The sequence below is a fragment of the Pteropus medius genome, unplaced genomic scaffold (genome assembly GCF_902729225.1).
Source record: "Pteropus medius unplaced genomic scaffold, Ma_sr-lr_union100, whole genome shotgun sequence".
NCBI classification, from domain to species: Eukaryota; Metazoa; Chordata; class Mammalia; order Chiroptera; family Pteropodidae; genus Pteropus; species Pteropus medius.
In genome coordinates this window covers 12,754,813-12,767,072 of record NW_024353517.1, presented here as the reverse complement: position 1 = coordinate 12,767,072, position 12,260 = coordinate 12,754,813, and the positions used below count along the sequence as shown (strand labels likewise).

The 12,260-nt window shown below is 33.4% G+C and overlaps 1 protein-coding gene across 1 annotated transcript in view; it reads right to left on the bottom strand.

Moving 5' to 3' along the window:
- The window catches only part of OSBPL11 (oxysterol binding protein like 11), a 75,926-nt gene that overhangs the window by 12,229 nt on the left and 51,437 nt on the right, over positions 1-12,260 (bottom strand). The window contains exons 9-10 of the mRNA XM_039850792.1: positions 11,032-11,530; positions 8,058-8,244 (exon numbers count right to left, since the gene is read on the bottom strand). Coding sequence (XP_039706726.1) covers positions 8,058-8,244; positions 11,032-11,530 — 686 coding nt within the window. The remainder of the gene's footprint in view (positions 1-8,057; positions 8,245-11,031; positions 11,531-12,260) is intronic.

The window sequence follows — 12,260 nt, the reverse complement described above, 5'->3', positions numbered from 1 at the left end:
ACTGAATGTTTCTTGTGATATCCATGTTTCCTCTCTGATCCCACTTGCCAAAATTGCTCCCTTCCTTGAAAATTTATCTCTAACCAAACAGGATATGAAGAGATGACACACTGAACACTTATCTCTTCCTTTCTCTATCCACACATACCCAGAACTGTATTCTGAGAACCGAGGAACAATAATCCGTTCCTCACTTGATCTCTCTTTTTTACTGCCACATCACAATCTTTTAAGTTAACATTATCTCCTTCATAAGCCTTTCCACTTGACAAATAACAAGCCCTAGATCCCTATTCATGCATACTGGGTTACAGAGGGTCCTTGCTGCTTAGTGTATCTACACAGCAAGAGCAGCATAAGAACCGAGGCAGGGAACAAGAATCACGTATACTAGAGAAACTTGCAAAAGGAGCACAAGAAAGAAGAAGGGCCTCGTCTCATTTTGCTTAAAACAGTTCTTCATAACAGTCTAATGCAGGGTTGGCAAACTTTTTTTGTGAAGGACCAAAGGTAAATATCTTAGGATTCGTGGGCCAGAATGTCTCTGTCACAACTACTTAACCCTGTCACTGTAGCATGAAAGCAATCATAGATAATAAGTAAATGAATATCTAAATATCTAAAGTATATAGATCTAGATATGGTATCAACCAATGACATAGAATATGTTGCCCTTAAGACACTTGCCAAAGAGCTAAATCTTAAGTTGTCATCCTACTTATATTTAAAGTGAAGATAATTGATAATTGATAAGGTATTTGCTCTCTCATTTTCTAAAAACTTGACCTTAAGTTGGCTTTTTAGATTGTCTAGACCCTGTCTCTATAGCTATTTGAATACAAAACCACTAACTACGTTAATCTGGCTTCATATAGAAAGCTTTTACTGACTATAAGTTAAGACTTTAGATTTGGGTTTCATTGATGTATATATAAGAAGTACTCACCTGAGAGGTAATTTATTTTATGCAGAACTAAAGAAGACACTATTCTGTTACTCGATGCCACTATATAAGGATACCTGCAACAAATCCCTTTAGAATTTAATACCAGGGAAATAGTTCATCTCTCTTGAAAAAGTGATAGGCTTCCTTTATCAGAATATGAGAAGTATGTTGAGCATCATGTTTCTTTTTTTTACTCTAAGAGAAGTTAGAATTAAATGTTATTTTCAGATAAAGTAATTATCTAATCCCAACTTCACAGTATTATTGTCCTTTTCCATCATTATGGTCATTATAATAACAGATTTTATTTTTAACTGTCTATTATCTATGAGTTTTTCCTAAAAGCCTTACATATTCTTTTCAAGGTTAGGGTCCTGGATTCTAATATTAGACTAAAAGTTTCTTAAAGGCAGAGACAGTCTTTTTCCTTCTCCAGTACGCAGAAAAGTATGTCACTTAGAAAATAGTAAACATAATGACATCATATCAGTATTTATATAAAATTATCATCTTACATGAGTGCGGAAAATGGGATGAGGAGGTAGACAAGAGCATGAAGAATAGTTAAGTAAGCTTGCTTGGCTGCAACAGAGATAGTTGTGGAAAATGAGGGAGTAAGGAAAGACAAGTGGAAGATAATATATTTATATCAAATGCAGACGGCAGATAATGTGTCTGTTCTGATTGCAGATAGCAGTAAAAAAAAACTAGGCTATGTCTGAGAAGGGAGGCATGGCCATTAATAAAGGCATGAAAGAAGGCTTTAGTTATAATATTCTGTAAAATCAAAGAAGAAAAGATGCCAAAATAGGAAACTCTGTTTCAAACACGAATCTTTTAAATGAGAAAGTAAGTGAAACCATTGGTCCTAAGGGAGATCGGAATGGAAATAATGAGGAAACTTTGGGGTCAGCCAAAGACATCCCTCAAGAGTTAAAGAAAGAATGTATGTGAATGTAAAAGAGATAGAGAGAGAGACTATGTTAAGGAAAAGTGTTATACTTCTAAGTAACAAGAAGAGCCCATGACTGTGGCCTTGTAGATAGGTAAGAATATGAAGGGAGAAAAGAAGCTAATTTAAATAAGAAATTCAAGGAAATAAGATAGTAAATATAATGACTGGTCACTAATAAAAATGAGGATGTCTATATGAAATTATTAGGAATCTTAAAAATGTCAAAATATGAAAACCAGGTATCAAAACTCAGTAAAGTTTTTGGAATGATTGCTTTTGGATGCTCCCTCTTAAGAACTTAGCTGCCAAGATGAGAGAAGCTCTAGACGTGTGAGAAAGCTATATGTAGACCTCCTGCTGAGAGCCCCAGATGAGCTCCTGGTCAACAGCCAAATCTACTGCCTCTCAAGTGAGGGGCTATCTTGGGTACCCACCTGAGTCGAGCTCTTAAATGACTGAAGACCCAACCATAATCCAACTACAACCACGTGAAAGATGCCAGGTAAGAATCATTCAGCAGAGCCTGAGTAATCCACAGAATTATAACAGATGATACAAATTGCTGTTTTAAGCACTACACTTTAGAGAGGTTTATTTATTATTAGCAGTAGATAATCAGGACATCATCCAAAGTTATCTTAGTTACCCAATCAGCTATTTCTTGAAGTCTGTCAAGTCTGAATCTCTAACTGGTCTCCTAACTTCTAATCTTCTCTCACCACCTCCCTGTTCCCCAACACAATCTTCACCTGCCACCATTTGACCTTTTTCAAAATTGATTTAAAATATATCACTTCCGGGTACAACACTGCTTAAATTATATTCCTGTCAAAAATGTATAAGGCAAACCTGATTCAAAAAACCAAACAAACCCAAATTGATGAGCATTCTATAAAATTGATCTGTATTCTTCAAAAATGTCAACATCTTAAGAAAGGCTGAGGCAATATTGCAGATTAAAGACTAAAGAGACATAATAAAATGTAACGTATGATCCTGGGTCAGCAGTAAAAACAATGTCAATTATTTGGACAATTGACAAAAATTTTAATATGGATTGTACATTAGATAACAGTATTATTATGTCAATGCTAAGTTTCCCGAATTTAACAACTGTTCTGTGATTATGTAAGAGAATTTCCTGTTCTTAGGAAATTCAGGCTAAAATACTTTTGGGTCAAGTATCATAATGTCTTTAACTCTCAAATGTTTCAGGAATGATAACGGTAAATAATAAGTAATAGTAAAACAATAACAAAGTGTTTGTGCAGAGAGAGAGAGAAATTTTGATAAATCTAATGTTTTTACATCTTTTCTGTGGGTTTAAAATTATTGTAAAAGATAAAAATAAATAAAATATATCACTTCCATGCTTAAAAGCTTAATTGGCTCCCCACTGCCTTCAGAATGCAGATCAAATTTGTCAACAAAGAAGTCGCTACAGATAATATGATGGGAATGTTAAGTTTATTATTAAAAGAAGCCTGAACCAGCCCTATTCTTTTGAAGTCCCTAAAACTCTTCAAATAGATTCTGTCTCAAGAAAACAGTGGACATAAAGTAGTTAAATAGATGAAACAATTTTTGAATAGAAGGGCTATGAAAGCTATGCAGGGAATAAAAAAGCACTATAGAATTGGACACCTTCTCTCCTACTGGGCAAACTGCATCCTAATCCCTTGGCCTCAGATCCACCCTCCAAAGATGCCGTTATAGATCCCGCCATGGATGGATCTATAAGTACATCTCCACTTTGCTTGCTTATTGCTCTGCCTGCCCCAGCAGGGACTACAGAATGAGAAAGCGGACAGCTGAGTTCTTAACAATGTAGACACAGGAAGCCCAAGAATGTGGTTATGGACTTCATCAGGAAGACTGAGCATTGCTGAGCATTACAGAAACTTAAAAAGAGCGGTGACACTGGAGAATGTGAGTAATCTAGCCTCAGCGAAGCATCAGCTCTGAAAAAAAATATGACTTCCCTGTTGGAGCAAGAAGAGCTATGAAGAGAAAAAACAAGATATCTCCAAGGCACAAGTGTAAGTACTGAAGAGGGACCTAAAAACCAGGAGAAAATGTCTACACAGGATATCTGTGGCCAGGAATTATCTAAATGTCACAGCAACGGTGAGATTTAGGAGATGAATTCTTATTCTACACATTAAGGTAGTCCTTGCAATACAATAAATTATTATAATTTGTATTTATTATTATAATACAAGGCAAGATAAAGCTGGTTCAGGTTAAGTCTTGGATATGTTGCATTTGTGGAAAAAACTGAGTTCAAAACTAATCTGAGTTTTTATCGAGAGAAACTTGCATAAATGTAATTCATATATCTAGTGTTTAAAACATAATTAAGACTCAAAATTTAACCAGGATAGCTATATTGTTAAGCTGTTAGAAGAAAATTCTGAACATGCGAGAGGTAACACTATGTGCACTAAATGTGGATTAAGATTTTAACAAGAGTATCAGAGAATTCATATTTACAAATACAGGCCTCGTATTTCCCTCTCAGTAGCAGAGATTTAATATTGGAAACAAACACTGAATTGTAACAAATATAGGAAAGTTTCCACTCATGGCTCAACATTAGCTTAAAATATGATAACCCACATGGATGGAATATGAGATATTCTTAAAAAGGATTTTATCCCTTAACCAACCCAAGAAAGTTTACAGAGACGAGAAACCTTATGACAAATAGTGATTTTGAAAAATCCTATAGTCATTATTTACTCAGAGACATGGGAGAACTCACAATGAAGAAAAACATTATTAATTATATATACCTTAAATGGCACAAGAGAAAAAAACATATCGAAGAAAATCATATGATGCCAAACATTGTGAGGCAACTCTCCATAATCATTCACTTCTTAAACAACATGGAAGAATTCACACACCCTTTTAGTCAGTACTCAACTCAGATAACACAGAGAATTCACGCTGGAGAAAAACCCTCTAAATGTAGTAATTGTGGACAAGATTTTGGCCAGAGCTCTTTCTTTTACACACCAGAGAATTCTTATTGATTTGACATGTCTAATCAATGTGAGAGAATATTCGAACAAAATTTTAGCTTTGAGGCTAAAACAGGAAAATTTATGAAGTAGAGAAACCCTAAAAATGTAATGAATGTGGTCAAGGCTTCACGAGACAATTTGTATTGGGGAGAATCCTATACACATAATAAATGCGGAGAAGTCTTTAACAGGAGAAAGTCTCTTGATGAATACCAGAGAATTCATACAGAAGACACAAATTAAATAAAATGAATACGGGAAACCCTTTACTCACTGAGCCACATTGGCAAAGCATGAGAATTCATACTGGTGAACAACGTTTTGAATATAATGAATGAAGGAAAGTCTTCAGTAACTATTCATTAGACACCTTATAACATTAAAGATCTCGCCCTAGAGAGAAAAGCCTGTAGGTGGAACTCTCAGTTTATTAAACACAGAAAGCCCACAACAGCTATTTTCAAATCTCTGAACGGTTATACTAGAGGACAAAAGAGATATTATTTGTATGAAGCTCCAAAAAATCAAATATAAGGGTTCATATCTAAGAAATTAACCAGTGTAGGTCAAAGGATCATTGGAAATAGTTACAATTTGATAGGGTGGAATAGACTCTAAGAAGAAAACTCATATTTACCGTACTTCCCAAGAAAAATATGCAAATATTTACAAATCACTTACTTCACACACAACACTGTACAGATACAATGGAAGGTCCAAATCAGTACCAGTCAAAAGCTTACAGCAAAATTGGGTGAAATAAAACAAAACAAAAAAATAAGTTTGTATATAAACATGTTCTTTTTCTTTTAAATGTTTTTATAGATAATAAGTCCTATAGGATTTCAAATAACACCTCCCCAATACACACCCACATGTACTCTCAGAATTAAGTTTCAGGGACCAGAGAGAGTTTGCCAAAAAAAGAAAAAGAAAAAGAAAACTAAAATTGCTCCATGTCTTTTTTCCAGAAAATAATACTTAAGAGGAAAAAAAAAAAGCCACTAGAAGTACATCAATATTGACAATAAAAAGTACTGGATTTGGAAAATTTATCACTATAGTTGTTCTCCCCAAAGCATTTTACTCAATTATATACTTTGAAAAGTGGTTTCACCAATGCAAGAATGTTACAGAGATGTAGATTTCAGCTCTAACTTCATATAAATAAAGGAAGTCTGAAAATGGAGTGGGTTGCCTCATCCACTGAGTTCTGTGCTAATAATAATGTTACTGTACATGTTGAACAATCAGTTATCAGGCATGCTGCAAAGGGATTTATGTATCTAGTAAATGTTGGTGTAGTGACTTCTAAAGTCTCTTCTAATTTTAAGGTTTGAATCCTATCATGACTATGAAGTAGAAGCACATAAAAACAAAGTGTGAACCATAGTAATATCATCTCTAAGGGTAAAAGGTGACTATTCTGACAATGTCTATTGGTCTGTTTGGGTGACCTGTTTTGTTTTTTTAATTCTCTGCTTTGATGTTTTGAAATCCATATTTTTAAAGGCCCATTCAACGCCTGAGAGCCAATAAATCTTTATTTCCACTTCTAAGATTGCCAAGTACTAGTCATTGAGTGGAGAAGTAAAATATATAATTGAATGAGGGAGTGTATTTTGGTATAATCAATTAAGAAAACTGTATGGCAGTTTCTAATAAAGTTCAACTTCGTATGCTACAACCCAGCAATTCTACTCCTAACTATCTACACAAGAAATTCATACATACATTTACCAAGCAATGATCTAGCAGCACTATTTATAATAGCCAAAAAATTGGAAACTGCCAAGATGCTCATCAATATTAGAATGAATAAATGAATTGTGGCATAGTTGTAGAATGGAAAACAGTCAGTAAGGAGAATAAACTGCAAGTTTACATGGATGAATCTCAAAAACATAATGTTGAGCAAAATAAGTCAGGTATAAAGAGCACATAGTGTACTATTTCATTTATATACACTACAAAAACAAGCAAAACTCATCTACGGTATTAGAAATCAGGATAGTGGCTACCTTAAATGAGAAGGATGTAAGTGGTTAATCTAAGAGTGTGTTTATGTGTATGTGTATGTGTGTGTGTGTGTGTATGACTATAACAGGGTATGAAGAAGGCTTCTGGGATGCCAGTAATGTTCCATGTCTAAATCGAAGTGCTCAAATTTTCACAAAGTTAAATCATCTTGTATACTTTTGTATATGTTATTCTTCATTAAAAACTTTATAGAAAAAGAACACTAACCCTAGTTCAGGAACAGTCAGAATAGACATCGAAAGTTTAGGGAAAAAGTCAGTAACCTATTGAGAATCCCATGTCTTCATATAGTGTAGATGATCTGTACAAGTGCTGAAGAGACCAACAAGCCATGAAAGGAGTATAGTAACTGGCTACTTCTTAGATGGAATTAGAACAAAGCCACGATTCAATATTGGTGCCTAAAGACACTGGCTTCCATCATTGTATTTCTTGAACTATTTCTTATGACTAGATGTATTTTTCACCCTAACTTGTAGCAACAGCTGCCTCCATGGAGGTCTGGATCCAAGTCTGATTCCCTTTAAAGGCAGAAATTGGGCCAGAGGCTACATATTCATTTGTTATGAATTCTATTCAACATCACATTAGCTAGTTAACCAGGAAAATTTTTTAAGAGTAGATAGAAATGTCACTGTGTTTTAAAAGCATATATGATGAGGAGTTTGGAGAAACAGGGCGGAGTGAGAGACATCCCCAGATCTTTCCCCTTGAAACAACAATAAGCTGAACATCTAAAACTCAACAAAAAACACCCAAACTGCACACCAGCATGTCTGAGTGTGGGATCTGCACATAAGAGCTACCAGGGAAACTGAAATTTTCGTATAATGAAATCTATTTTCTCTTTAATTTCTTACAACCTAATAAACTTCAACCATCTTCCACCATCAAAAAATAAAATAATAAAAAATAAAAATATAAAAGCACATCATGATTTCCAGAATGCCTTGAAAGATGAATTAAACAAAAAATAGACATGAATAAAAATCCAATCCCATTTCACATAAACCAGAGAAAGAATAGGCACTATAATAAAATATTAGACTGATAGAATAAGAGCCAGGTATCATTAAAATGTTCTTACCGGTGCAGTTTGCCACCATAAAATGGCTTAGTGTGAAAAGTGATGTTTGCTGAATACCCAGTTTTTACACAGTTGACACTGACTTTGCCACCCAGTTCTACCCAAGGAACAGTTAAAATTGACCGGGCATAAGCACAAGGTAGAGAAAATGTGTACTCTTCTCCATGTTCCAATAGACTGAGGATACCTGAATGTGAAAACATGAAGACTGTTAATATCTTTAAAAGACAGCTATGAAAAATCTATATTGTTTTCTCTTGTCTAGTAAATAAACATCATAATTTCACTTAATTTTCGTTTAGCTTTGGATGAAATTGGCTTCATTTACAGCTGTATTTGATAACAATTCCTAGTAAAAGTGAACCAAGGTTACTATCACTATGACCTTACTATCCCTTTGAGGTTCATAGAATCAGGAAATGTTATAGTGAAAACAGTTCAAGAGTTCCCTCTAACACTCTTAAGAATAAAATAAAACCTTAAGTCAGAGATTAAGGCCATGATATATTCTACAGTGTTAAGATCTGATCATCAGTTAGTACTAATAACTTTTTCAGCAGTTTGGGAATAACTAAATGTTTAATGTTATATAGTCACAGACCTTAATCTCAGACGGTCTGATAAAAAAAAAGTGTTCTTCATTCTATTTTATGTATATTTTTAAAAAGTAATTTTATGATAAAATTATGATCTTAATAATTTTGTTTGCAAAATTCTGAAATATTTACAGTAAAGCTACAAGTGGTAGAGGAGGTAGTTTTCAAACAAATATTATTCTAATAGGGCTTGTTACATAGTGAATGGTGTTATATTAAAGGTTTTAAAAAACATAAAAAGGGAAATATATTAATGAATAGTTGATCTATACTAAATATTTAAGAGACACTAAGGAGACACTTCGGCTAGCTACATTACTAATCTAAGCTTATTAGCTAGTTCACATTCAAAACAAATACTGAATGGGATTTGTACTACTGGTCTGAATAATTATGGTATCTCTCTCTTAAAGAATGTTCATTAAGCACTCTGTTTTTAATATTCGCAAATAAGGGCAAGAGTTATGATGTTTTAACAGTTAATTTTTAGGAAAAGCAAATAAACAAACATTCTAAAGTAGTCTACATAAAGCAATATCAACTATTTTTTTTGTATTGCCCTTAACAGTTCTCAGTAAGGGCAACAATAAATCAAGAATTATGGAGCCATTTTATTGGCAACATGGTTCTGGCTATAATATATTTACATGTAATGGGAAATGTCAGAAGACATAAAGATAACATATTGGGGTATACTTCAAGTGTTAATAATAACTTGATTAATTCTAAGTTGGAAAAGGTATATTATTATTTTCTAAAAACATGATCTTATAAAATGGGTTTATGATCTTTGATTTCTAAGAATATATTTAACATTAGTCGAATATATTATGGAACTTAAGATCTGAAGAAATACACAACCGGTTTTGAATATTTGTGATAATAGACTAGTTAAAATAACTGAGGTTCAAAGAACTCTAAAATCTCATTTATTTAATAATTAAAGAGAATTTCCCACTATTAGATAAAAAACATGGCTGCTAATAGGAGCAAAATGAATTGTCTTAAGTCCCATTCCCTGGTTTATTTTCTTTCTGTTTATGGTACCAACAGTAATTTAATTTCTAAAAGGCAATCCATAAATATACAATTAAGACTTAATAAAAAATTAACTATTATATACCTTCTCCACAATTAAAGCATGGTAAAAGATATTAATGCTTTTCCTCATTTCTTGAGGTATTTTCTTTCTTGAGCAGGAGAGAGACTACCACTACGAGATTCCTTCTGTTCTATGAGCTGTAAGGTTAACTGTCCTTGGGGTGAGTGTGTCAAAGAATGAGGGTCTATGCCTCCTTCTGGCTATGCCTTAATCTTTATGAGCCTGGACATGTCCCATTACCTCTAGACTTCATTTTCCATCTATAAAATATATTGATTTATGAAGAGCTTAGGGCTAATGTTAAAAGCTTATAACTGAAGGTGGCAAACTCTTTTAAAACTAATAAAATATTTTCTGATGTTATAAAAGTTTTGATTAGTTTGAAACATTACTTGGAAATTGGTAAGATTCATCACAACAGATGTTAAAAATAGGGAAAACTGAAAAGGGGATAAAATGTTCTCTTTACAGCTACAATAACACAAACTCAAATATTAGTCATAGGGTTAATTATCCCATGCTTATACTGTTAAATTTACATTCAGAACAAATTATTCTATGCACAAGAATGTTCCTTTAATATTAAAATGGTAGTTTTTTTCCCTGCCATTGTATTTACATTAACTCCACAATGACTTCTGTGGAAGTTTTGTTGTTGTTGACTTTTTTTGTATTCTTGGCCAAAAAAACACTGTATTTCCTTAAATTATTTTTTCATAATCTTTTCCAAAGTAGAATTAAAGTTTGGCAATGTATTTTAAATATTCTATGAATATCTCCTTATAAATATGAATATATTTATAAAAAATATAACAAAAAACATATTTTAAAGTATTATCAATGACACTGGAAAATAAATATTTAATGAAAAAGTTGGACACAAAATTACATAGAATTATTCCTAATTTCATAAAACTAAAATACAAGTATGAACATATACACACAGAAAAAATACAAAATACTAGCTAAATCTATCCATCTCTGGATAGAGGGATTAGAGATGGTTTTATTTTCTCCTTGATACTTTTCTAAGTTTTCCAAATTTTCTACAATAAAAATATTTTACATTTACAATCATTAAAAAATCATGTAAAAAGAGAATTTATATTTTTTCACAGCTAAGCCTCCCTCTCTCACCAGCATTCTGGAACATACTAGGAATTAGGGGAAAAAAGTAGTATAGACAACATTTCAAATTTATAATTAATATTTATCTAGCTTCACAAAATTTAAGATTATAGTTTGATATTAATTGAAAAACAATTTTTCTACTTACCTTCTCCAACCATTGTCACACCTATCGACATGCCTAAGAATTTGCTCTTAGTCCAGACATGCGCATTTACACACATCTTCCTCTCTGCACATTCTGCATAAAATCCTGAGACTGGAGGATGATGGGAAACCTGCTCAGCAACAAATCTGACTGTATAACAGTCTGATCCCACCTGGCTCAAAGCCTCCTCTGATAGAAGAGCATGATTTGTGATTGCCTGGGTGGAAGAGTTGCTGGTAACACTGGATGCTACCTCGCTTTTTGGCATTCTCCAGGAACAGTGAAATGTTTCTCCAATGATAGGATTGTACGGTTTCTTAGCAATGGCTCCCTTACGGCCTTCATGAAACGAGGTAAGGTAGTACTCAACAAAACGAATCATTCTGTCCTCAGCTGTGGCTCCATTAGTGATGGCTATAAATAGGTCTGGATGAGACATAAAGTCTGCATACATTTCCAGCAAGGAACGCTTCTCTAGGATAAATGTAGGAAGCACCACCTAAAATAACAACAACAACAAAATCAACCAAAGAGGGAAATTTTAATCCAATATGTTTATCTGTAGACACTATTCTATTTCTCTGAAAACATATCGTTCTAGATGGGCAATAAAAACAAAGTCACGAAAAAAAAAGTATCTGAAGATAAGCATGCTTTTATCAACTATATATAAATAAAATTTTTTAAAAATTTAAAAGCATGTTTAAAGAATGAATGCCTTCCCAAATGGAGAGAAAAGAGAAAGAGTGGACCAGGAAGTCCAAAAGCCATGTAATAAGTGTTTCAGAGAGAGAATAGAAAAAATATATATATAGAGAGAGAAAAAATCATCAATGAAATAATTCAAGAAGATTTCGGAGAATTGGAAAATATGAGTTGTCATACTGCAAAGGCCCACCAAATGCCTGGAGACAATGAATAAAAAGAATCCTATACCAAGATATGTCACTGCTATCTGGATTGGCTGAAGACACTCATTTCACCCACAAATGTGTTGTGGCTTCAATTTACTGGTGAGAGTTGGAGGCAGGTCACAATTTGGCTTAGAAGCAGAAAATACTGAGCTCACTCCCTCTGCCTACACTCCTGATAAAGGCCCAGCATCTTGCCCATATCAAATACTAACTCCGTGAGCTGAATATTTCACAGGACTCGTTCACGACTATGCTTTCTGATTTCTTCAGAAAGGGCTCTTCTAACCTTTCTCGATAATTTATAAAAAGTTGAAG